A 27,976-nucleotide genomic window follows, 5' to 3' on the forward strand; every position below is an offset into this window, starting at 1 on the left:
TCAGTTTAACAACTAGCAACTGTCTCCTCTTTCAGCTCGAAATCATTCAATTTTCCTGTATTTTATCTGTCTTTTTTATCTCAATTTACTACTTGAAATTAAATTTTTAGTGCAAAACAGCATATGTATGTACTACGAAGGGTTTTTGCCTGATGTAGTAGAAATCCAAGTAAGGGTAACAGTCTCCGAAATTTTTTTGGCACGAATGGTTCAAATGGTGAAGATTCTGCCAGAAACAGTCTCCGAATTGGGCACGATTGGATGTCTTAATTCAAACTTGGCACTTTGTTGAGATACTGAGAAAAGATTTCAACGAACATCATCAGATGCAAGTTCCCATCTTTGAAAACAACTTGGACCAATGCAGATGATGGGAAAAGTCGCTGAGCAAACTGAATTGGACTACCCCAAGGTTCCTGACTTTTGTTGCGAAACTAGTAGATGAAATCTTTTTTCCTTGCGAGTAAGTGGTATCTGTTGAGAATCTCAAAACAATTAAAACAGGGACGCCTCAAAACAACCAGCTCTGCGCTCTATAGAGAACTTCCGGATTTCTTAGGCCGCTCGAAAGCTCTTTGATTATGTTTTTTGCGATTGAAAAATTTTTGGGAAATAATGGGTAGTTCTGGCTGTATAACTCCAATTGGTTGAGAACCAATTAAAATTTTGAATACAAGGTACATTACCGATATAAAAATTGCACATAAATTGAGAAACTTGATCATTGATTAGTGATCTCAGGGAGAAAAAAAAATTCGCACAGAAGAAAAAAAAATCGCATTTATTTCTTAATACTTTATTGTTTTTTGTAATCTTGTTCGAGAAATTGAAACACTTTCACCAGCTTGTAAAACTGATTGAAACATTTCTTGCATCCTGTTGAAAAAATTGCATCATTTAAAAATTTTTATTTTTCTCTGGAATAATTTCAATACTTTTGCGAACATGCTAGAAAAAACAGACTGGTTATCAAACCCACAATAAATCTATGTCATCTTTCTTTGCAAATCTATAATCATCAAAAAACACTCAATTATGATCACCATTTACAAATGCATAAGCATCCAAAAATTCATATAAAACAGTCAATAAAACAGCCAATTACTTTCAACAATTCAAGTAGAGGTCAAATATATTTAAACTCAAAATAAATATCAAATTCAACTGCAAGTTCCAAGTTTTTTGAAAATGTTGAAAACGTAATCTTTTTTGAAGGTTCATCAAGTTTCAACAATTGTTTATTGTAACTTTGTTCATTATTCATTTTTGAAAATTACTGTTACACCTTATAGCGAAAATTTTCTTAGAAGTAGACAGAAAATGTCATAGCAAAAAAAAGTTTTGACTCTGCTTCATCTTTCAAACAATTTTCACGAAGTCTTAATTAGTGTTTTGATGTCCGTCATCATACAAGCTTAGAAGTGTGCTTTTTGAGATTTTTACACTGCTTATAACTAATGTAATTTCAAAATTTCATCAAAATTTTTGCTATTTTTTTTATTTTTACGAAACCTTATTCTGAACAAGTTGACTAAAAGAATTTGCATAATTGGTCTTACTGGAATAAAACTAACTTTTCACGTTTTACCTTGAATTATAAAAAATAGACATGGTTTCAATTGTCTCAACGTTTTCTAGAAACTTATCGAGGTCGTAGAAAGCCTTACCGCCAGACAGCTATCAATAGGTCTTTAATCAATTTCATCCGTTCAAACGGGTACTAGAAATAGTTTTCCTGGACTTTATGGCACAACTAATAACAACTTGTGAAAGACAAAACCTAACTTAGGCAAGAGTAGCCGGTTGTTTGTTAGAAGCACAGAATGTTCCGATCTCAGCTGTTCAAAAAAAGCTAGAAAACAGTTTTGTTTGTTTTCAAAACGAACCGTTTTTCTGTATGAGCAAGACTGATTGCAAAGTTAAAAAATGCTTAAAAAGTTAGCATTGGCCTTAATTGTCCACAGTTGTTTCTCAAAACCAAAACCGATCAAAACTACTCGTATCAAAGCGAAGCATCGTATGTTCCGATTGTTTTAAATTGCTTATGGAACGGTGTTCCTTTTACAAAACTGATAAATTTTTCAAACAAAAATGAAAAATTGTTCAGAAAAAACTTTTCAAATTGTCCCCACACGCCACAAAAAAATAAAATGATACATTTTGCACCTAGTAACGTAGCAGTCATGACAAAACATGTTTCAACCAATTTAGAACCATTTCTAAGACGGATTAAATCTCTTACTCGTTAACAGCACGAAATGTAATGCTCGTTAATTGTCCCATAATGGAAAATTTTAAACCCCCAAAACTTTAATAAAAATATTCATAGGCTAATATAATTACAAATTTGAGCTCATGACTCTAATAGCTTTTACACGGTATAAAAAGATTTGGCAAAACGGCACGTTAAAAAGCAGAAATTGGTCTAGATAATAAAACAACCCACGCACAAACATTTCGTCACTTTCTTCGAAAAAATCGGAACAATAAAATAACAAAACTGATTGTATCATGGTGGAGCCCTGAATGTTTTTAATGCCTTTTAATCTCAATGTAGGAGTGCTCGCTCTCAGAAAATTAACAAGCTTTAAAAAAATGAAAAAACTTAGAACAACATTTGAGCTTGTTTTTGAAAACCATCACCTCACATATTATGTAATATTTTAAGTAAAATAATTATCACATAGCAGAAACGTTAAATATTTCAAAGAGCATGCCTCAATTCAATTTGGAAAGATCTCTAATAGTGATTGAATTTACTCTCAGATGTAATAGCCTGTCCCATAATTTTATGAAACATGATCACATGTGAAAAGTCATTTCATAGTCAAGACATCAAAACTTTTCGGATAATGTAAACAAATATGTTCATACACGGCTAGTTAAAAACTTCTGAAGAAAACGACCACCGAGCACAAACATTTGATCACTTTCTTCAAAAGTCGGAAAATGTTTGTATGTAATCTTAGGCAGAGCACAACAAGATGTCTCTGTAAAGAGGTGAACAGTTCGTATGGTGGTCCATGCTTTCGTGGATTAAGCGTTTTAGCATCAAAAACTTCAATTTTTTTTGTTAGTCAAGAGTGTAGAAAAGTTATAACAAAAATTTGTGACAATTGGCCTGAACATATTTTTCCGTTTTTGTTGAAGGACTATGCATGCATATCAAAATAATTTTTTCAATTTTGGTTCACAAGCACAAGGAATTGCTAAACATGATACAAGTTAGTCCGAGAAACAAACGTTTAAGCTAAATATATAAAATCAGTTCGCGTAAACAACAAAAAACAGTAGAAAAACTCAGCAGCGTGAAACTTTGTACATTAGTTTTTGGATTTTGGAAGAGCTTTTAGAAAAAAAAAACTTAAAATAACAACTCTATAAGGTTTCAGTAAACAAAAACATCATTAAGATCGTTTATATGAGGTCGTCCGCATACTGTGTTCGTTGCCTGTGGCTGAGGCGAGAATTCAAAAGCCAAAAAAATTCAATCAGGGCGACGCCTTGAATCTTCTGACTGTCCTTCATTATCTATTCAATTTAAGAAAAAACAAAAAAAATGGAATCAAATGAAAAGTAAATTCTGTAAAATTCATCCGCCCGCACGCTATTTGGAATATAAAGTGATAATTTAACCTTTAGTAATGTTTTAATAAAAAAATAGCATGCCTCAGTTCAATTGTGAACAAATTTTGAGCCAGATTAACAGACGCTGATACGTTAGTATCACCAAACAAATTGCGCGTTAAGTGTCCCAAACTTACACTCTTTAGACCCCATCAATTCACGAAACAGGATCACAGGTGAAATATTTTTTTAAATCTGAGCTTAAGACATCAATACCTTTCAGATGGTATAGCAGTTTTTGCCGGAAAAGGCTAGATAAAAATAAAAATTGGTCTGGAGGAAAAAATGCAATTCGAGGACGAATATTTGTCATTTTCTTCGCGTCAGAATTGAAAGAGCTTAATTAGCTCATATCCCTCGACTCATTTGGATGAAAATTTTGCGGGTGGAAAAAGTTTTAAAAAACTAAAACACACCCGAGAAAAAAGACTACTCGCTTTCAAACGACTTTTTTTTCTAAAAAGTTCCCCTTTAATGCACCTATGCCCATACGTATAAGTGACATATTTTGGTGACAAACATTTTTTTAGCCTTTTTTGTCAACTTGGGCCGCTATTTCGATTTTGGGGGAGGAAGTGCCGGCAAAATAGGTCTTTTTGGTTGCAACCGATTAAAAAAGTTGTCGTGAAATTAAACAATTATTTGAGTACTTCGCATATTAGAATTATGGTTTGTTCGTTGCTAACTGCAAATTTATCAAAAAACCGAGAAAACCAAACTATTTCCTAAGAACAAGTAGAAAAAAAAACATTTAAAAAATGTTCCCAGCAATTTAAGGCGGATAAAATGCTGGCTTTTTTTCCAAATTTTGCCAGTAAATTTTTCGGCGGCAGCGGTCACTAGATTTTAGGGGGAGGAAGGGGGTTCCTTTGACCAAGTCCCCGTATCTGTTCTGATGGAATGCATGATTTAAAATGCTCTCTAAATATGTAAAAATTAGGCTTGAGTAGAAAACGGGTGCCGGACATCAAGCCGACGGGACTTCAAGCCGAATCGTAAAATTAGGGACTTCAAGCCGAATAGTTCTTTATAAAGTCGTGAAATATGATTAATTTGAAAACTTTTTTGAAGAATTTCTGATTTTCACGATCTTTCTTTACTAGTTATCGGCGTTTTCATAAAATTTAAGCCTCCAAATGATGTTTCGGAAAGTTGAAAAGTAAAACATGGTTGAAGGCATTTTTTATGTTTATAATTTATGCATTTCAAAAACCGGCTGATGTTATTAACGGATGCCAATCACAAGTGGTGCATTGTCATGAATAACATTTATCATGGATTAAACTTGCCAAAATTTTTGAAAAATAACGTTTTACAGATGATAAAATAGTGTTTTGAGGTGCTTGTAAAGTTTTAATTTCGGCATCAAGTCCCTTCCGCTTGAAGTCCCGTCGGCTTGTTGTCCTAGACCCGTAGAAAACATATTTCTGTGCAAGTATGTATGTAACAAATGAAAGGATATACCATGCAAAATGCGATGGTTTGAATTTAGAGGAACTTAAATTTTACCACATGTATTTGAAGCTGCAGATTCACCACAATGTTATGCTGAATGATTTCACGCTTCAGGCAATAATATTCATTTCCAACAAAGTTATCTTTAATATCATTATTGCGGCCAAGTTAGCGTGCAAAACTTTGACTGACAGGCATTTTTATCTTTAATTTCACCATTTATCAAATAAATGATAAAATTTTTGCGTTTTTAATTTTGTTAATCTTCTAAAATTTCTTTCAGTTTCACAAATTGCGTAACATTTTTGAACGCATTTCTTATTCACTTTAGCATATTTATTCTATATTTTTTGTGTAACACATAATGTACATAAATGTATCTTAGAATTACCTTTTTTAGAACCAGAATTTGTGTAGCTGTCTGAGCAACGCCTCATTGATTTGTTTTTAATCAATCAAAAAACATTACAGTCAACTAACTGAGAGCTTTTTAGATTCATTATAATAAAAATGCGTAACTTTGCAGTGGCCATGTTTTCAGCATTTTTAGCGTTCACTTTCAGCTGTGTTGTTTATCTTTCTGTTAATTATTACTTTGAATTAATACCTACTGCTGATGAGGTTCATCACAACTTCTGCCCATTACCAGATCCAAACTACGTACCCGTTGTGGGAATTCTGACCCAGGCAGGAATTGTCACATGTTGAATAGGATTCAGTTCACGTTTGAGTTTGTTTTGAACTAGTCCTTATGATCAGGCGCGGATCTACCCTTTTTGCTATGGTTTGGGGCTTCTCAAAGAAGTATCGAAAATGCCATCAGCTTTTTTTAGCGTCGACTAATTTTTTTAGTTTGAGTGCTCTCGAAAAATTAAACAGACCAATTTTTCAATAAGAAAACACGAGGTAAAAAAGCCGTTTTTGGGCAATTTGGGAAAGGTTGGAAGCAAAAATGTTGGAAGAAAAACTGAACTTTTCCAACATCTTCCAACTTTCTTCGAAAAACCGAAGAAGAAATTGCTCGAATCATGGAGTTGTCCACACATTGTCATGACGACTAATCATGCCATGAAAAGGATTTTGGTCCTTTCCCTCGTGGATTAATGGCCTTAAATAAAAAATAAGCATTTAGTCTTCATAATAAACCTTGTAAGATCACTCGTTACATCATAAAATTGATGCTTAAAAGGGGTGGGGGAAAAGAAGACAAAATTCATTGAAAGCTCAAAAAATGTAAAAATTAGTTTTAGTCACTACAATCGATTTTTTTATTACTTGTTTCCGAGTTAGGCTAGTTTAGCTAGCAACTTTTTTTTGCAATGAGCGCGAGTAGTTGGTCCAGTTTTAGAGTCTAAAAATGAAATGCGATTCATTTCTGATTTCATCTTCAGTCTCTTTCACACATGATTAAAACGTAAAACAGAAACAATTGTGAAATTACAGTCCCAAACGGTATTATATCGTGGCATTTGAAAAAAGTTGTTTTGACGATCTCTTTTGCATCATCAGAAGTTTTCTGAGGTTAATCTTCGCCCAGCAATCTTAAGCTAAAATTATTTTTAAAGAAAAGAATAAATGTTCCTCGAGAAATCAGATTGGGCTCTGTAAATAGCACCATTGAATTTGCTTAAATTGCAACAAACATAGTCAACAAGTCTTTGCTTACTAGTTTAAATTTTTGTCCTCAGAAACTCCAAAATACTTAAAGTTATCTCTAACTGGGATTTTTGTTGCAGAAATAGTGATATCAGAAGCGTTTCCCTGCCAAAACCTTCCTCAAAAATTGTCCTGCCAAAGTTTCCAATAAGGCATTTCGAGGTATTAATTATGTGTTTATTGTCTCTGCCCCAGTTATTAACAGCCAAGAGATCACTAAGAAATTCCAAATTTTTAGTAAATTTTTTAAAGAAGATAAACTTAGTATATATTACTGACTATATACAAAACTTAGAGCCGGTCAATCAAAAATGGGTGTCAAAAAGAGTTTAAAAATGTGGAAAATGAATTGAATTCCTCGGTAAATGACATGCTCTTTCCTAAAAAAAGGCTCTTGGTTATGGTAAATAGTGATTTTATATCTCTCAATTTTTGTTTTTTTTTTTCTTGAAGATTTTTGGTGCCATTTTCTCTACTGAAAGATGCTATCATTTACAGAAAAAAAACATATAAGAAAAGATATTTAGCTCTTTGAGGCTGAGAAAAAATAGAAAAAATTGTCGAAATCAAATTTGCTGGTGCTCTCGATAAGAAACAGTGTCCGTGTATGTTTACTGACACCTCCTTTTAACCTTTATGATTTTCCCCCTTTTTTGTGCAATTTTCAATTAAATTATACAACTAAAAAAATTTGATGCAATCTCGACCATTCCTGTAGCCCTTGATTAACAGGACAACATCTACGAGCCCAAAGGACAACAGAGTGGTCGTTACGTGTTATGGGCCACGTATGTGAAATGGATGGAACAAGCTGGTTTGAGAGTTGTACCTGTGTTGATGGACCAGTCAGATGACTATTACAGAGAGGTTTACAAGAGGGTTAATGGGCTGCTAATACCAGGGGGCAACGTCAGTATTGGTTAGTGAGAAGACCCCCTATTTCAGATTTTACCTTATACGCCCAAAATTGTAACTCTTAAAATATGATAGCAGAAAACAAAATGCTCAATTCTGATTGGTTGAAAATTTAAACAACAGAAGCGCATAGTTCGAGCAATCGTCCAGTTAGAACATGATGCGTTGTTAGGTTATTTTTGGCGGAATAAGTAAAAAGACCCATATAGACTCCCTATTTGGGTCTCCTGCATGTAGTTCTTAAGCAGGGGCACAACAGCGGTTCGCCGTGATGAGCTGTACAGCTTGTATGTTGGTCCTATCCCTCGTGGATAAATGATCTTAAATATTTCCTTGCCACTTTTCTACTTACAAACAGGTTACCATAATTAGGATCATGCACTTAATTAGCACCACTTGACTAGGCCTAAAGCTGGCCTTTTGATAACATTACATATCAGAGTAATGTAAATTGGCAGTTGTCTGTTGAATAATCTCTGATATGGAAACAATATATGTTAATATGGTTGAATATACTATATACTTTAGTTTCTTTTTCTAGTGAGTTAGGACCGAGTTGGTTAACTCATAGAGTAATTTCGGATAGGGTACACCGTCTGCTCGTCACGCTATCTTATTTTCGGCCGGATAGATTCGTGCAACTTCTTAGTCTAATACCGATCCTAATCTTACTCTTATACTATCTAGTCTCAGGTTGTTTAACTAGTCTCTGCTAGGCTCAATAGATCTAGGGTATACTGGTTTATTGCGGCTGCTGAAGTACTCGGGAGAGTCCAACTAATTTCTAAGTTAAATTCAAATCTCTCTGGTGCTGAAATTACAAGTAACTTCAGCACTTACAAATAAGTGGGTTGTTAGTTAGATGGATCATGATTGGTTAATATTAAATACTTTACATTGGTAAAATATCTAATTTATCCAATCATAAAATGTAGTTTAGATCAGGTTCCACCCATCCGGGTTTTACAGAGTTTTTTAGAATAGTTCTTCTGCAATTCGAAGGATGGATGATGGACGTTGGTGTTTGACGAACATCATATTTCTTCTGTTTCCTCTTTGTTAAAGAAGTTCCAGGAAGCTGGAGTTAGAGACATAAGACGTTGAGTCTTCTAGTGACAACGACTAAGTCTTTGCAACAAACTCAAATCTGATTTCAGAATGGTTGGCTATGTCAGGTTTTTCTGTTCTGCGTGGAGAACTTCTTTTGTGTCTGATCTAGTTTGGGAATGGCGTGGAGATTGTGCGTGGAGGGGATGCCTGGTTACTCGGATCTGTACGTATACTTGAACATCGAGGTGGTCATTGGTCTAGTTCAATGAAGTCCTTTTCTGCGAAGTCAAGTCGTACTCTAAATCCTTTGAGTTGTGATTGTGAGTGGCATATCGATTGTGGTTGGTCATTCTCTCTCGAGTGTAGTGGGGTCGTTTTGTCTTTAGATGTTCGTCCTTGGTGTGGTATTCTGATCTATGTATTGCATAATGTAATTTACATTTTATAAAACATTTATTAGTTTAATATTTTTTAATTATGATTTTAGTTAGTTGTTTTCACAAAAGCTTTTTGTTTTAGTTCGGTTATTTTGAAGAGTTACTCACACTTGAGTAGCTCTTATTAAAAATAGAGGTGTGGTCACAAAGCGTGGATGTAGCGCGGTGGGTTAGGCCGGCTATAGAGCATGCTCAGGACGTCCTTCCTGGTGGGTTAGGCCAGGAGTGGGAGTATGATTTCATGCGGTTTTTGTGAGGGGTCCTGTTATGTGACAACGTTTTATGTTGGGTTTGTTGTGAATTTTCTTATGTCTTGTTGGTTATGTCCTTTTTCCAAAAAGCAAATTGTTCGTGGTATGGGTTTGTCTTTCGACTTTTTTGTGTTTTATTATTTCTTTCTTAGACTTTATAATAGTCTTCAAAAGAATAAATTATCCAGTTTTAAACTGGGTTAATCCGGTTTGGGTACCGTTGGTTTCCTTTTCTTAGTCATGCTGTTATTCTATGATTTGTGGTATTTAGTAAGCTGCGTTGGTTAGTTTTGTTTAGTATATGATTCCTTTCCAACCGGGTTAAAGGAAAGTTTCAAACATGTTACTATATGTTAGAGTTGTTGAGTGTGAAAACTTGAAATTGAAATTCATTATTTTAAACAATTCTTCGTGGGCGAGCTGTGCGAGTGTGGATAGAATTTCTGTGCGAATGAATGAGAATATCAAAAGGTTAGTACTGCAATTGCATTTTATTAATTTACTGCATAGAATTTGGAAATTTACTGCTAGTTATGGGGGAATTTTAAGTTACAAATTATCATCATAATTAGATTTACTGCTTGTGGGGAAAATTTTAGAAATGAATTTACTGCATTGGTATTAAATTTATAAATTTATAAGTGTAAGAGAGTAATAGAATTTTTGAAATCTGTTTGATGAAATTTGCGATTTTTATTTGTCTTTTGTGGTTTTTGTAGGTGATTGTCGGATGAAGGCTAAAAATCTAAAGAAAACATGGGTAAAGTATGGTGAGTTTTTTAATATTTTAATTAGTTAGTAATATTCATTTAATTCATACTTACCTGTTAGTCGTCGGGGAAAAAACCGTGGGGGAAGATGTCGTGAATTAGTTCTGAAGTTGTTAGTAGTTTAGCTAAGATGCGGATGATATTTTTAGTCTGAAGCAGTGGCCAAAGCAATTGAAGTGCCTTAATAGTGGTTAGTTCTTCAGTGCCAACTGCAAACTCATAAGGTGTGTTTTGGATTAGATTATATAATTTGTGATTGAATTTAGTGTTGTGGATGAATTCTAAAATTGGGATTTCTATAGGTTGTACAAACTCGTGCGGGATAAGGAAGGGTCGGGATTCTTCGGCGTTGAAGGTCTTGGTGATGGGACAGAAGATGTACATTTGGGTTATGGGATCATAATTGCGAAGAATACCATGAAGGTTAGTATCTTTAATGCAATATGTGAAATTTAGGAAAAATGGTGAAGTGTATTTGGAATTAATGAATTGAAAGCGATGGTGTGGTTGTCTAGAGGGTGTGTGTAGGTCAAAGTGATTTTGGATGAAGCGATAATAACTATATGTGTGGGTTTGTTTAGTGCGCAACATAATATCGTGTGAGCAGTGTAAATCTCTTTCGTGTGGTGCAAGGAAATGAAAGGTTAGTGAAAATATTTGGAAGCGTTCTTTAAAACTTTCGTATGCTTGTGTGTCTGTTAGTGCTTCTGAAATAATGTGATCAAACTTTCGGTCGAAGATGTTTAGTGTAAATATATATGGTGTCTTGATGAAAAATTTCTCGGTAATTTGTGGGTTAGCGAAGCGATCGTCGTCTAAGAATTGATCTTGGTTAGCTCTGATGATGTTGTGATCATAGTATTCGAGTGTATATTCGTTAGCTCTAGGTGCAGTGTGTGTTTTTAGTGATTTTTTATATCCAACGTAAGTAAATTGTCTAGCGGTTAGTGGTGTAGTGAGTCGATATAGCATGTCCGTATTTCGCTCTATATCGATTTGAGTGTTAGATAAAGGTAAGCAAAGAGGGTTAGTAAAATGATAATATGAGGTCCAAGAGAGAGTGGGCATTAAAACGTAATCATCTACAAAGTTGCGTGTTTCGTTAGTGTCGTGGGGGGTGTTTAAGGTGTATTGTGGGAATGAGGGTAAGGTGATGGCTAAAAATTCTTTTGTGTTAGTATGCTTGGGGTGGTTGATGTATTCACGGGCTGTTCCTGGTTTTGCTGGGAAAGGATGGTTGGGGAACTTTCTTTTAAAAGTGCGGTAAGCTCTATTAGTATTGTGTGAAGATTCAGTTGATGTGGATGATGGTGCTAATGATTCAGTATAATTTGAAGAGGGTGTAGGGGTAGGGGGTTGGATGAATTGATTGTGGAGGAGATTTGGTTTATTGTTGGGGTATGGAGGTGGTAGGGTTGTTGTTGGAGGGTAATAAAATTATCTAGCTCTGGGGAGATTCGGGGGGTGTCTGGAGAATGAGATGATTGGTCAGAATGGTATGAGGAGTAGGTTGGGGTAACTTGGGAAGCATAAGAGGGTGTGGGAGTGATTGGGTCAGGGTTATTGGATAATATGGGTTGAAAAGGGGGTTGAGAAAAATTAGAAGAGTTATTAAAATTATTGGATGGGGATGGTTCTGAGTCGGCAAATTCATCGGGTGTTTCAATATTCGGGTTATTGAGTTGTGAGATGGAATATAAAACTGAGATGTGTGAATTAGTGTCGGAATTCATGCCTGATGGTACATTACTGGATGGAAAATCGGGTGGCGGAAAAGCAAAAAGTGGTATTATTGGGATTGGAGAGGTAAGATTGGTTGGGTGGGAATTTGATCGGTGTAGTGATCCAAGTTGGCGGCTCATCGTGGGCTAAAAAAATGATTATTTTGAGATTGAAAAGCGGTGGTATGGGGTTGTTCAATAATTTGTTCATAAGTATTATCATCTTGTGACTGGTGTGTCATTATATGTTGGATGGGACTTTGTGATGTGGTGAGTCGAAAATTTGGATTATGTGTGATGGCTAAATTTCGAAAATTTCGTGGGACTAGGGATAGTGGATGGTTATTTGGTAGGGGTGGTAATTGTGGTGCCGTTGGCGTTATGTCTACATTGTTATGTTCTTCGTCGTATGTATTTTGTCGTGTTGCTATTTTTGTGTTATATTCTTTTATTTGTGCGTCTAAAAGAATTTTGTTTATAGATGTAGAAAAGATTCCAAAAAATCCTGCAAAGAGTATGCGTGCTACGCTTGCTTGTCTGTTTACTTGTGTGTGTATAGCACATGTGTTGTAGATTCCTTTTAAAAGTGAGAAAAGAAATCCAATAAAGTTAAACATTGCGTATAAAATAGTCAATTTTTCTAAGATGTAGTAGGGCCATCCTAGAAAATCGAGGATCTCATTTTTGAGTGTAACAAAGCTAAAAATGTTAATTGGTGATATATCTTGGGGACGGTATTTTTCACCGTTTAGATATATATAATCTTTAATGTCTTTAAAATATCCGCTATAGTCTTGCGTGTAGATATCGGCAAATCCTGCGGTTTCTGCAAGTTTGCGTAAATTTTGATCTATTGATTGTCTTTGTATAGTGTCCATTTGTGTTAATAATTCTTGGAATTGTTGTGTTCTAATGTGATGTTGAATATCTGATTTTGAATAGATTCCTATTGATTGTAAGTCTATATTTGGGTTTCGAGCAATAGCGCGAATGCTTTCTGGTGAAAATTTTTTGAGTGATTGCATTAATGTGGGATATGGAGTGAGAAGATAATATTTATTTTCATCAGGGTTTAGTTGTACTACATTGTGGCTGTTTTCTGATCCACATGGGACTGCGGTATCCCAGAAATAGGTTCTTCGTGAAAGTGTATCCACGAAATGTACTTTATTCTTATAAAAGATAGGGATTCTTTTATAACATCGTTTATCTTCAAAAACGTATAGTGGTGATACTTTTTTAGTACAAGTATAAAACCATAAGATGTTTCCTTCATAGTCTAAAAAATTTGATCTATTTCCAGATAATAAGTATCCTGCATAGGGTATTTTTAATACTGCTAGTGCAAGTGATTGTAATATTTGTGTTCGTTCTAATTCGCATAGTTGGTGTAGTGTTTCTAATTCGGAGAGTGACATTTCTTGAAAAATTCGGCTAATTGTATAATCTAGTTTCATATCTAAATGAATATCATAGTGGATATTACCGAAATATGTAGTATTCATTAGTGATAATTCTTGTAAGCGTGTGCTTCTGGTGTCATGGGGTTTTAGATGTCCACCAGGTTGTCCGTTGCTTTTTTCAAAATTAACTGGTATATAGGATGTTCCTTCGTTTGGAGGGTGACCTGTGGCATATGGGTCGATTTTTACTTTTCCAGTGGTCATGTCGAATCCTTTTTCATATTCAACTAATATTTCAGAGTATTGTGTTCTGTGAAGTGGATTCCTGTATTTACATGCAAGTTCTGTTTCTTGATATATTTGAAAACGTGTCAATTTATTTTCTATAATGTCTATGTTTCTAAAATTAGAACTTAGTTTTCGTGATGGATGGACTTGTTCATATGGAATTGATTGTATAAAATATTTTTCGTGAAATTTTATCATACGAGCGTGTATTTTTGCTACTTGAAATGTTGTATATGTATCTTCGGGGAACCAAACAATGGTTGCTTGTGTTCTCGTTGTAGGGTCGCAATAACCTTGATCATTTTTACAAGGTAATCGGATTCCTTGATAGATCATTGTATTATCTGATAAATCTCGTGTTAGTTGTATTTTTTCGAGTTGTATTTTCCAATCGAAAAACATTATTTCTTGGTATCCTTTATTTTTTGTGTCTGCTTTGCAGTTTGATGGGTCATTTATACCAATGTGTGGTATCCAATGTTTATCGTGTAGGTCATAGGTTAATCGTCCGTGTGCGCCGTTATACGGGTATTTTTCGTCTAGTTTTATATGTCCTTGGTGTCTTTCAAGTTGTGATTGATGTACAGAGTCTGAAAAAACTTGAAAATTAACTAACTTTCTTGCGGAGTTTTTATTTTGTGTGATGTTTAGTCTAAGTAATTCACTTTTACAATCGTCGGGATTGAGATGTAAAAGACGTTCTATATTACTCTGATAGAATGATTCATGGTCAAGTCGGTTTTTGTTTCCGTTCGAGACTTGTGAACAATGTACTTTCTTTTCGGAAAATGTTGCTGTGAATTTATAACCTGTAACTGTTGTTGCTCGGGCTTTTGAATAGAGTGTTGCTATTACATCTGTGGTTTCTATAGCTTGTGGTTCTGTTTCACATTGTGATACTTGATTTATTGCATATTTATGTAGTGTTTTTTGTTCATTTTCTTCACAATCGTAATGTGTTACTAATAAATCTTGTGGTCCTGTACGAGGAGAAGGGTTTATGTTTTGATTTGAGATTACTAGAAAAAGGAGTTGGAGAAAAATTAATAATTTTAGAATATACATGTGTATGATAATCCTGAGTATGGATTATAAAATGTAATGTAGCCAATTGTGTTTTTGGTATATCTGTCGTATTTGTATATTACTTCAGTAGTTATAAACGGTGGTGGTAGTGATTGAGCTGTTATGTTAGGTGGGTTTAATGGGTAGGGATGTTGGGTAATATTGTTTAACTTAACTGTGATTTCAAACTTTAATTGTAAACTGTTTTGTTGGAGTATTTGAATATTGTGATCACGGATATCGTTGTGAATATCTTGGCGATATTGTAATCTATTAAGTGCCCAGTTATGAAGGCGGTTACTTTCTTGATGTTGTCCAAATAATGGTGGAGGTGCTGTAAATGTATTCCAATCTAGTCTTAAAGGAATATTTATTGATGATTGTTCTCGATATCTGGCGTCGAGATTATTTGGAAAATTTAAGTTAAAAGGTGGTGGTGAAATCTGGCTTATTGATGGTGTTGATGGTAGTGATAATGTTTCTGGTAGTGATGAGGATGTTGTTGTATCCGTAGAAATATCTATTGGATTATTGACTAAATTTAATTCACCTTGTGTAAATGAATGTGTTGTCCAATATGGTAGTCGTGATGCCTGGTTTGGGGGGTTAAAGGGATTTTCACGTATTTGTTCAGATGTTGGTGTTGAACCTAAGTAATCTGATGGTAGGCTTGAGGTGCTACGTTGTGAAAGAAGCGTAGGGGTTTCTGGTAATATACCAATGGGGTTTTCTGGAGTGTTTTGTGATGGTGATTGAGGTATATCAAAATGAACTCGGGGAGTTTGAAAATTTCTGTTTCGTCGAGGATGTATAATTTGTCTATCTATTTCGACTGTATTTTGGTTTTGACTAGGATTTCTTATTCTACTTAGTTCTTGTGGTAGTGTTGGGTATAGGTTATATGTTGGTTCGCTTAGAGGTGCTTGTCGTTGAACTGGTTCTAGTGGTTCTGATAAACGAGCATGTCGTTCTTCAAAAGTGTATGGATTGTCTTGAAAAGAAATTCGTGTAGATGTTTGAGGATTTTGAGTAATTGAAGGTGGTGTTTGGTTATCTTGGGATGATGTCGGTGAAGACTGACTTTGTGACTGTTGGGTAGCAATTTTTGATGGATTTTTGAATTGTTACTTTAGTGGGAAGGTTTATGTTTATTATAATATTCTTCTAAAAAAAGAATTAGGAGGATTGTTGCTAGGGCAAATGTGAAGATTGCTTTCTTTATACATTTACATATGGTCAAAATGAGGGATGATAAAAATGTTATGAAAATTACAAACAATAAAAAAATATCAGTTCTACTGAAAATTGTTCGTATCATTTAGACAAGTTGTATAAATCGTACCTGTGGATATAATCAAGTGTTTTGGAAAGTTGGAGGAATAGTTCGAGTATAGTGTAGAAAATTAAAAAAATGTTACAAAAAATGATTAGGATTATTAGAAAAGATTCAAGTATATCAAAAAGAAATATTATAAAGGTTTCAAGTATTGTAAAAAAATGTTTAAGATTTATGAGTATTTGAGTAACTGATTGAGAGAAGAGCATTTAAGAAATGATCTCTCGGTCGAATATTTTTTGCTGTTTGAGGCGATTTTCTAGTGTGGTCGGATTATTTATTAGTTTTTTGACAAGTGGGTTGAGTTTTGTAAAAAATTGTTGGGGGCAATTTTCATGGTGATCGGGAGGTCGTCTTTTTCTTTATTTTTGTTTGTCAAATGATCCGGGGTATGGTGAGATATTTATACTTTAGGCTAATTAAAATGTTCATTTTGTTACTTTAGGCTAAGTTAACAAATTTGTTTTGGGGGTATTCGTGGTCTGAGTTGGGGAAATATTGTTGATCTTTGGGTTATTAGATAAGGGAGGGGTACGGTATTATGGTGATATTTATTTTAGTTGTCAAGTTGGAGTGGTTTGCTTATTTTTGACCTGGAGGTCGTAAAGTTATAGTTATAGATGTGCCTGGAGTTCTATATGATTCGTCTAATTGGTCTTAGTTTGAGTTAGAGAAAGTGACGGATTGGATGAATCCTATTGGTCTATTTTGAACTAGAATTATTGTGTACTTGTCAGCATGTTATTTTGAAAAATGTAAATGAAAAATGTTTCGGAGGTTTCAAGATAGTGAAGTATAATGTTAAAATTACTTTTGAAATTCCACTTTCTTTAAAATTTTAGATTGGGGGATGAATATTTTATAGTTTTTACGTGGTTGATTTCGGAGTCTTGTTGTTTTTCTATTTTCTGATTTGTCGATTTGTTCTTGGGGTATTATTTGTTCGGTCATTTTTCTATTTTTTCTTTGTTTTGGGGATTCTTTATGGTTTTGTGTATTGTTTTTGGTGGCGGTTGGTTTTGTGTTTTGATTTTCGGTGGGGTTATCATTTTGTTCTGTGTTTTTCAGATGTGGTTCATTTTGAATTATTTTTAATCCTGTGAAAGAATATAATTGAGTTAATTCGCGGAGTGCGTATTCTTTTGGGTAATAAGGTAATAGGTTGTTTCGATGTTGAACGATTTCTTTTTTGTTTGAGTCGGTAATTTTATATGTGACATCAGTGGGTTTTGCAATTATTTGGTATGGTCCTTTTCGAAGGGGTTGTAATTTTTTAGAAATTCCTTTTTGAGTATTAAAATTAGGTATTAAAACAAATGTTCCAATTTTTAATTCGGAGGCTGGTGTAAAACGTGAATTGATTTGTTCATTAATGTTTTGTCTTTGTAATAACTTTTTTGTTATTTTTTGATAAATTTCATTGTGTTTTTTATCTCTATTTAGAATCCATTCGGTGTGTGTACCGGAGGCTAGTTTAAGAATTTGTGGGTGATGAAAATGATCTTCATCGTGTGTATGTAAAGGTAGGTTATAACAAATTGAGTCTTTATTTGGTTGACAATAACCTTGTGCGTTTTTATGAGAATTTGCTGTAAACATTATTGGTTTGCGTGGCTTTTGGTTAAAAACCATTTCGTATGGTGACATTCCTAAAGTTGTCGTAATTTGTGAATTATATGCTAAGGGAAATAATTTTACATCTGCTGACCATTCGGTATATTTTGTATCATTTCCGTTGATGATACATCTAAGATATTCTTGTAATGAACGGTTCATACCTTCGACTAAGCCGTTTGTCCAAGGTGCATGAGATGTACGTGGTTTGTGTTTAATGTTATATAAATGACATAGTGTGATAATTTCATTATTTATGAATTCTGTACCGTTGTCTGTGACTAAAATTTCTGGTAGTCCGAATTTTGCTATCCAGTGTTCATAGAGTGTTGTGTAAGCGTAATAAGCGTTACAATGTGGTACTGGGTTAAGTGCTATATAATGTGTAAATGCGTCAACAATTACCATAATGTAGGAGTTTCCTTCGGATGAGGGTGAAATTGGTCCTTTAGTATCAAATGAGATACGATGGTTAAAGTACAAGCTTTGTCCTTTAAAATCTTGTTTTTGTGCTATTTGTTTTTGATTTGGGTAAGGTTTATTTAGTTGACATACTATACAATCATTGCATAGTACTTTTATCCAAATTGGTGCATTTGGGAAGTAAAAATTTTGTATAAAATTTGAATATGTTTTTTCTGATCCAGAGTGTCCTTTAATATTTTGTGTATGTGAAATATTAAAAGCTATAAGAATCATACTTAAAGGGAGACATGGAACTGTAGATTCATTCAGGTTATACTCCAAAAGGTCTGTATTTTCGTTAATTGTTGTGTTGTTAAATTTGCGAAAGTATCGGAGGAGTGTTTTGTTTCCTAGAATGGTTGGATCTGCCTTGACAGGTTTAGTTTTATATTTGTGCCATGATTTTAGTTGTCTAATTATCGGGTCAAGATTTTGATATTGTTTCAGTGTTGAAATCGTAATCGTTTCTGTTGGAGGGAGAAAAATGTTTTCAATTTCGAATTTAGATAAGGGTATTGTATCAAGTGGGTCGTGAAGGTCAAAAACTTGATTTATTGTGTATTTTGAATCATTTGTTTGTGGTCCTGATAAATTTATTTTATCAGTTAAATCTTCTTTTTCAATTAGTGGAAAATGGTCTTTTTTAGGCGGGTGTTGTTTTGTTCGTTTTTGTTGGGTGTTATTTTTTATCCATTGAGAATGTGGGATTGGTTTGAAAGTTGATGTTCCAAGTAGATCAACTTCATAATGATTATTTTGACAATCTAGATAAAGTGGGAAATGTTGTAAATTATTTATTTGTGATTGTTCAATATCAGTTTTTACTGCATATTTGCATTCCAATCGGGGTGATGTTTCGTTTTCTGCAAGGTAGAATTTTATGTTTTTGGGTATTTCAACTGTTGTTTTTCGTGTAAGTAATTCAGGTGGTGTATTTCGACTTAATGTGTCTGGTAATGCAAGATTTTTTCCTGCAGTCCAAACTATATGTAAGTTTGGAAATTTCATTAGAATTAGTTGAAATCTGTAAACTCGGTGGTTTGGGTTAGATTTTTGTGTAAAGAGAAAGATGATTGGTTTATGGTCTGTGAAAAGAACTGTTGGATGTTTTGATCCAAGTATCAGAAATTCATATTCTGTCAGTGTATATATTATGGCTGTACATTCTCTCATTAGAGTTGAGAGTCGTAGCTCTGCTTGAGTGAATAATCGAGAATTTGCTGATATGAGGTTCATTTTATTTGTACCATTATGTGATTGTAATAGTGCTGCACCGATGCCAAAGTTCGAAGCATCGCACATTGCATAAAATGGTTGATTTGAATCTGGAATTGTGTTTGAAATTTGTTCAGTTAAAAGTTTCTTTATTTCTTCAAATCGTGTTTGATGTTCTGTGTTCCATTCAAAATTATTTTGTTGTCTAAGGATGTTATAAAATGGTCGTAGATATAATTGCATTTTATAAACATATTTACTTAAAAAGTTTAACATTCCAAGAAATTCTTGGATTTTCTTTTTATTTGTTGGTGGTTGAAGTTTTTGAATAGCGTCAATGCGTGATTTCAATGGAGTGATTGTTTTTCTTTCTATATTATGTCCTAAGAATTTAACTCTTGTCAAAAAGAAGTGTGATTTATCGGGGGCGGCCTTCAGATTTTCGTTCTGAAGTATTTGGTGATATTTTTCTAAAACATTGAACATCTCGTCTTTTGTTTGTGATTGCATAAAAACATCGTCTAAATAGGTGATTGCGTTTTTCTTGAGTATTAGTGGTCTAAAAATTTTGCTCATAAAAGCTGAAAATGCTGCTGGTCCTATGGATATTCCATAGAATAAGCGGTTGAATTCATATTGTTGGTTTCCGATAACAAATTGTGTTAAACGTCGTGATTGTTCATCTACTGGCATTTGATTGTATGCACTATTCATATCGGCGGTTGTAAAGTATTTGCCGTTTATTTTTGTTAAAATAACTTGTATTGGTTCAATGGGCCAATTACATTTTGATTCATCTATAAGTGAATTGAGGTATCTAGCATCGAGAACGATTTTTAATGATTCTCCTTTAGCTAGAATGATAACGGGGTTGATAAATGTGTTCCCTTTTGGTTGTTCTTCTTTATTAACTGGTGATATAATGTTGTATTGTTCTAAAATATCGAGTAATCTGTTCACTTTATCATGTAAGTGAATTGGTACTTTACTTGCTCTCTGTTTTTTGAAAACTGCGTCTGGTTTTAACGGGAGATGTAGTGATGAACTGATTTTTCCAACATCGAATTTTGATGTTGCATAGACTGATGAATATTTAATTAGCTGTTTGGCTAACTTTTCGAATTCGTCTTGTGTTATTTGTGAATGTTGGAAATTAAACATTGTTAAAAATTTCTGTTGGTCCTCTGTGTAGTTACTTATGTTGAATGTAGGTTTGAAATATGGAGTTTTTGTGAAATAATCCGTATTTCTGTTTTCGTTACTTATTATATTATTTATAGATAATTCTTCATTAAGAATTGTAGATTGGCAAATATCTAGTAATTGGAGTATATTATTTACGCGATAGGCTTTTTCGTGTATTGGTGATATTGTAGCGTTGGTTTCACAATATCCTAAAAGTCCTAAAGGTAATGTTACTTGGTAAGGTGTGTTGTTATAGACATGTAAGGAAATGATATCGGAATTCGAATTTTTCAAATATTTTATGGATGAGATTGTGATTTTGAAAAATTTGTGAATGGGTTTGAATTCAAATTCTGACATATAAAATTTTTGTTTGTTTTGTTCTTTATCATATTGGTGAACTTGTTTGATTGAAAAATTATAGATATTTCCTGATAGTGGTTTTAGGTGTTTTCTTTGTTGGTTAAATATCGGGTAGAATTTTGAAAAGAATGGTGGTTGTTTATTTAATCTTTGAAAAAATGTTAAGGATGTTTCTTTTGTTTTTGTATATTTATCTTTGATTAATATTTTACTATTTAGTATGTTAATTGTTGGTATATACTTCGAAATAAATGGTATTCCAATGATATTATATTTAATATCAGTGATATGGAATATTTGTTTAAATGGCTTATTTAAAATTTTGCTTTGCTCCATTGTTCTGGTGGGGAGGAGAAATAATTGGATTTTTCCGTAGTTTATCAATGTTGATCCTTGTGCTGTTGCTAGTTTGCTGGAGGTTTCAAGAGGTGTTAGCTTTGGGTGTAAAGTTTTTATTTCATTCCATGTGGGGATGTTTATTATGTTTGATTCTGCTCCTGAATCAATTAAAAAATCTATTTCAAGGTCTGGTGGTTGAAATTCTTTATTTCTTGGGCTTTCTAAGAGAAATGGTATTGTCCAAATTTTTTCTTTGGGTTGTTCTTTTTGTATATTTTGATAAATGTGGTTTGTATTCAAGCATTTTGTTTTGGTATTTTTATTGGTTTGATTTGTAGTGTTAATCTCATTTGTTTCTTGCGTCGTTGGTGTGGAATTTATGGGTGTAGTGTAATAATTTTGAAGAAATTCTGATTGATTTTCATATATGTGTGATGAAAAAGGTTGTTCATATATGACAGATTCATAGTCATTTTCGACTTTTATCATATTGATAGAAAGAGTGTTTTCAGTATCACTTTCTGAATCTGATGATGTACAGTTTATTTGATTGAGTTGTAACGTATCAGTTACTGTGTCATCAATACCTGGAGGGTCTGATGTTGTTTCTGGATTAGATTGTACTTGATTGATTTGTCTTTGATGTTTAGGTGTACTACTTCTGTGGCGATTATTAGAATTTTATAGTTATTATTATTCCGGTGTGGTGATTGGGAATAATTTCTATAACGATTATTATAACTTGAGTGTCGATTTTGTGAATTATTTCGCGATCTGTTTTGGTAATTATTGTTTGGTCTGTTATAGTTCGATCTATTATATGAGTTATTCCTTGATTGATTGTTCGGGTAATTCTGGTTTCGGTTGTTTGAATAACTTCTATTTCGATTATAGGAGTAGTTTCTATTCCTATTGTATGATGAATTTCGTGATTGGTTGTTTGGATAGTAGTTATTTCTTGATTGGGAATTAGATCTAGAAACAAATCGTTGTGTATTTGAATTTGATCTGGAGTAGTTATTTCGACTATTTGGTCTATTGTAGTGATTTTGTGATGAATTATTCGTGTTTCTTCGTTCTGGTGATCTTCCTCTATAACTTGAGTTATATGGTGATTGATTTCTTGTATAATTTGTATTGTTCGGGAGTGGTTTTCCTGAACTGTTGTTGCTGTAGACTGTTTTGTTCGGTAGATTTTGATCTTTTTTCATGTATTGATAGAATGATTTATTTGGTTCTTTATATTTTTGAGGTTTATTTTGATTGTCTTGCTGTTTTTGTCTACATTCGGAAATACTATGTCCGTATCGTCGGCAATAATTACACCATTTTTTGAAAGATGGTTTGCCTTTAAAGTTTGGGTTCTTTTCGTAAATATTGAGTATTTCAGTGATTTTTTCAACGAGGTCTGTCTCTGATTCCTGTATATTATTAATATTAGTGGGAGTCGTTTCAATTCTGTTAACGTATTGTAATTTCAGATTTTCCGTTTCTTCTAGTTTCATCGTGATTTCTGCTTGTTCTAATTTGTCTACTAGTTTTCGAAAATCTAAATCGGGTTCTCGAATTGAAGAAGGATGGGATGCTCTCTTTTTTATTGCTATTTTCCTTAATTGTGGTGTTAAGGTCATCATTAAGATTTCTGTCATCTTTGTGTTTTTATAGTCATGTGTATTTAATGAATATGCTTTTCGAACTAGTGTTTCGATTCGTACTGCTATTTGCTTGATGGTTTCGTTTGGTAATCTGCGAATTTCATTACATAAAACTCTTTGTTGTTGTTTGTTTCTTTCGGAGTCAAACATTTTTGAAAATTCCTGTGTAAACCTTTTCCAGTTTGATTTTATTTCTAGAGGTAGTACTGAAAACCATTTTTGGGCTGCGCCATCTAAGGTTGTTTGTATTAACGCTGTGCGTCGATGTATCCAATTTTGATGTAGTGGCGTATTAATTGGTTCAGGTCCAATATTTAAAATCAGGTTTGCTGTTACTGCATTTAAATAATCTTCTACAGAGTATTCAGGGTCTGTTCCTGTGAAAACCATTAAAGGTTTGTTTGATGTTATTGATGATCCACCCATAAGGTATGGATTCATTGTCATTTGTAATGATTCTGCTGCATTTGGCATTTGAGAAAAATTTGAAAGTTGGTTTCTTGTTATTTCATGTTGTTGGAGATAATATGGGAGTGGTATTTCATTTTGCATTTGTGATGGTTGATACGAGTGTGCAGTCATTGGATTTTGTTGTTGAATTGGTTGAAAAGATTGTGTATTAATTAGATTTTGTTGTTGAATTGGTTGTTGATGTTGTGCATCTATTGGTTGTGGAGAGAAATTTCTATGATTTGTACGTGTTCTCTGTATTCCTTGTCTACGATATTCTTGAGTATTTGGTGCAAATATATCTGGTTGTAAGAAATCATCATCTGAGGATAAATAATCCATCTGATAAGATGTCTGTTTTTTATTTTTATTTTGTTGAAAAAATGGGTAATTTTCACTATGATCCTGTGGAGGATTTGTTTGGAAATTTATTGAATTAGGTTGGGTCATTGGGTTATCCCAATTTCGAGATCTTGTATATTGGTTAAAATTTCTTTGTGGTTGGTTATATGTTTTTGATGGATGTGTATAATTATAATTATGGTCTGCAAAGTTGTTTCTAGTGAATGTTTTGCGTGTTTTTGATGGTATTGTCATGGGTCTGTATGTTTGGTAATCCATATGTGAATATTTAGGAGCAACCGAAGGTTTAACGGTTGATTGTAAGGTTACCTGTGTTTGTGAAGGATTTGTATTTCTTGGTGTTGTTAAATTTGGGCGTATTGGTGAAATACTTTGTTGTGTAGTTGTTGTGTGTACAATTTCTTCATTTATGAAGTGTGATGGTGTCTGGATATCTTGTTGAGTAAGATTCCTAGTTCCATTGAGGTTTTCATTATGTATGACTGTAGAGTTTAAACTATTATTTTGTGTATCGGGCAAAAATGTATTATAGTTTAATGGTGTTGCATCAATGGTGAGTGGTATTACTTTTACATAATCTCTTATGTAAGATATCGTACTTATTGCTTGACTTGAAATTGATTGTGGGAAGCTTATAAATGCGGGATGAGACCATTCGGGGTCCCAAACATAATCTGATTGTTCTGTGATAGCGGTATCATCGTTCGAGTTTTGGGGTCTAAAATTTTTTCTTGCTTGTGCAATTAAATCAATATTGTGTGTGAAATAATCTATTATGAACCATGCCAAAATTTTTTGTAGATCGTGTTTTGTATGTTGTGAAACGTCGTCTTTCGTGAATTTTTCTTTAATGATGTTTAAATAACTAGAGAGTAGTGTGATTTCATGTCGTACTCTTAAATGTTTAGATGTTTCTGTCGGTGAGACATTTGTTATTGGGATTTCGTTTTCTAATATCGAAATATAACTATATATTATTGCGAAAACTTCATTGGTGAATATGGAGTTTGCTCTTTGTGAGTTATGATATTGGATGCTTTTTATATATTCTGAAAAAACTTTTGAAAATTCTAAATCAAGATCGTCTGTTTGAATTGTATATTTTCTATTATTATGGTTTGGTGAGGTGAATTCTATGGAGTAGATTCCATACTGTTGTGTTATGTTGCATATATCTTTTAAGTAGTGGTCTATGATTTGTCTTTTGATTTTTACATCTGGGAACTCTGTTTTACATGGACTGATTCCGGGTTCAAATAAATTTAATAGTAAATTTTTGCAAAATATATGCTGTCCTCTATCAGTGGTTGCATCTACTATAAAAGGAAAGATTTCATCATCATCTGGACTTTCTTCACCTGGGGTGTGCGTTGAGCTCATTTTTTCGTTCGATGACTGTTAATATGTAATTATTAATGTGTCGAATTGGTTGATTCCAATTGTATAAATGTACTGGTTTGTGTTTATACTGCTTTTTTATTCTTCTTTTTCCTCTTTTTGATGAATTTGAAGTTGTTTCTGAGTCAGAAAAATATAATTGATCGTGAAGTGGGCAATTTTTATCTATTGATTCTTTTAGTTTGTAAAGTTCGTCTAAACTGTTGGTTTCTGATTCTGAAAATGCGTTTCGATTTTTTGAAAATCTTTTTCGTGTTATTTGTCTTTGTTTCGTTATTATTTTTCTTTTTAGTGTTTGTCGTTTTGTTCGAATGTATCCAACTGTTTGTGTATGAGGCGTGATTACAAGGTCGTATTTTTTGTTATCTATTTCACCATTGTGTAAAACGATTGTTTGTTTATTTCCTAGGTTTTTAAATGACATAAGGTTTAGGATGACGGATGCAAAAGGTTGTTAAATGGTTTCTATTTTCTTAAACTGTTAGTTCTTACGATTTTTTGGTTAGCTTAACCTGGGTCTGTTTGTTCAGGGTTGGAGAGAAAAGTATATCGATTCCGAAGAATGATTTTTTACTTTCTCGTGGCTAGTATAAGTTAAGGTGTTAACTTACTTAATCTTACTTAGGGGTAGTGATTGTGTTCAAGGGTTGGAGAATAGTAAATCGATCCACAAGGTTCAGGTATAATTAGAACGCGAGTAGTTCGTTAGATACTATTTTAAACTTACTAAGTCTAAGATTTATCCTGGGTCTGTTAAGAGGGGGGGTCAAGTGAAGGATGAATAACCGAAGTTCTTCACTGTTTATCCTAATTTGAATGATTAGTTTTGTTTAAAAATTTCTATTAGTCTTAGGTCTTTAGAAAGGGTTGGGTAGTGAATCGACGTTTGAGGTCGTTAGACACTAATTAAGTGGGTGGGGGAGAACAAAGTTGTTCTGTTTGATCCAAGGATAAGCCTTGATGATCAAATTTGAAATTTAATTAAGTAGAAAATGATTTAAGATCCAAGGATAAGCCTTGATGATCTGGTTTTAAAATTAAGTGAATTTAAGTTTTAATAAAATTTTAAATGTGTGTAAAGGAAAGATTTAGTGTTTTGATGATATTAGTAGGTTTATGATTGCTGTTATGTTTTAGGTGATGGAGCTGGAACAACAGGATGATTTATGATTACTAACCATTTATTGTCATGCTACTAATTTTTATTTTTTATTTTTCAATAAATATTTTTCAAACATGTTTTGTATATTACTGCAGAGTTTTAGGAAAACGATCTTAGATCTTTTTATCAATCGTTATTGTATATTAATAATTTTGTTTAGCGCCTGAAATGATTTTGAAGATTAACTTCAAGGTTTTATGTTTGCAAATGAAAATCTAAATTCATTGCCAGTAGTATTCTAAATATAAAAGTTTGTTCTGGTTTTTGCCTAACTATCATATAGCTATATGGCAAGTTTCTACTTTGTCGTATGTCGTCTCTGGTTCGAGGTCTTCTTCCAATTCCGGGTAGTTCTGTTATGGTTCGGAATATTGGCTCTGATCTATTGAGTCGTAGAGACATTTCGATTAAATTATTGTCGTATAACATTTTGTAAATGTTTTTGTCTAATTTCTAATCTATTTTGGTTAATTCTAAGCTATTAAGGTCTTGTTCGAGACTTATGGTCGCACCAGATGAGTTAGGACCGAGTTGGTTAACTCATAGAGTAATTTCGGATAGGGTACACCGTCTGCTCGTCACGCTATCTTATTTTCGGCCGGATAGATTCGTGCAACTTCTTAGTCTAATACCGATCCTAATCTTACTCTTATACTATCTAGTCTCAGGTTGTTTAACTAGTCTCTGCTAGGCTCAATAGATCTAGGGTATACTGGTTTATTGCGGCTGCTGAAGTACTCGGGAGAGTCCAACTAATTTCTAAGTTAAATTCAAATCTCTCTGGTGCTGAAATTACAAGTAACTTCAGCACTTACAAATAAGTGGGTTGTTAGTTAGATGGATCATGATTGGTTAATATTAAATACTTTACATTGGTAAAATATCTAATTTATCCAATCATAAAATGTAGTTTAGATCAGGTTCCACTAGGTCAGCTTCAAAATAGGTTTTTGTTGAATAACTCAATTGCTGAAGTAGTAAAGGAATTGTAATTTTGCTATTTTCACTTGCGAAAAACATCCAAAAATATGGCACAAAATTTTTGCATCGCTGAGTTTCTTGCTATTTGCTTTATTTACGCGAAGTTATATTATCTATTTATTTTAAATAGTTGTTTTTGAACTACTTGTTTCGTGTTGTTTTGCCATTTATTGTACTTCTGAAACAAAGTTGAGTTTTCATTAATAGAAGTGTGAACACAATATTCTACAAACAGTAGAAAAAAACCTTAAAGCCATTCCTCACCCATTTTTTCCATAGCGTGTCTTCATTCATGGCAAACATAATGATTTAAACACTTTTGAATCTTAAAAAATTTTCTCCGAGAGAAAGGACCAATATACCAGGTATTTACCTCTCTACGGAGAATTTTTGTTGTGCCCGGTCTAAAAACTTTTACAAATTTTTTCGCCCTCCCCACAAGTAAAAGCCACAATTTGATGTCGGCCCCCCAGCACCAACCTTTTGAGGGAGAGGCTGATAATGTGACCTCTTCATAATCAGTCATTATGTTTTAAGAGTCAATGAACGAAGTGAAGACCCTTGTATAGGTCTTAATATGTTTTTAAGTTTTTTTCAGCAAAAGTCTCAGAATTTGTTCAAGCTTTAGTTTAGTTCACTTTCCTGCTAAAATGAAGGCAGATTTCGTGCAAGGAAGGCTAACAGCAGTTGTAAAAGTCCGGAAAATGTGATCGAATTCTAGTTTTGAGCATAAATTTCAATTTATATTTCCCAGCAAGGAAACAAAACTTTCATGTTTTGATCCAGTGTTCTCAAATTGGGTTATCAGAAAG

General features: G+C 33.4%; 3 protein-coding genes across 3 annotated transcripts in view; 2 read left to right on the forward strand and 1 right to left on the reverse strand.

The window, feature by feature from the left end:
- Positions 1 to 27,976, reverse strand: part of LOC134853120 (aspartyl/asparaginyl beta-hydroxylase-like) — a 196,810-nt gene that overhangs the window by 114,138 nt on the left and 54,696 nt on the right. The window lies entirely within an intron of this gene.
- The window catches only part of LOC134853121 (inhibitor of growth protein 3-like), a 446,221-nt gene that overhangs the window by 91,599 nt on the left and 326,646 nt on the right, over positions 1 to 27,976 (forward strand). The gene's annotated exons all lie outside the window — the stretch shown is intronic.
- LOC134853136 (gamma-glutamyl hydrolase-like) lies at positions 5,574 to 26,212 on the forward strand. The gene is made up of 3 exons (XM_063869085.1): positions 5,574 to 5,769; positions 7,471 to 7,657; positions 26,159 to 26,212. Exons 1-3 carry the CDS (start codon positions 5,593 to 5,595, stop codon positions 26,182 to 26,184), a joined length of 390 nt encoding a protein of 129 aa, XP_063725155.1. The 5' UTR covers positions 5,574 to 5,592; the 3' UTR covers positions 26,185 to 26,212.

The sequence above is a fragment of the Symsagittifera roscoffensis genome, chromosome 8 (genome assembly GCF_963678635.1).
Source record: "Symsagittifera roscoffensis chromosome 8, txSymRosc1.1, whole genome shotgun sequence".
NCBI classification, from domain to species: domain Eukaryota; kingdom Metazoa; phylum Xenacoelomorpha; order Acoela; family Convolutidae; genus Symsagittifera; species Symsagittifera roscoffensis.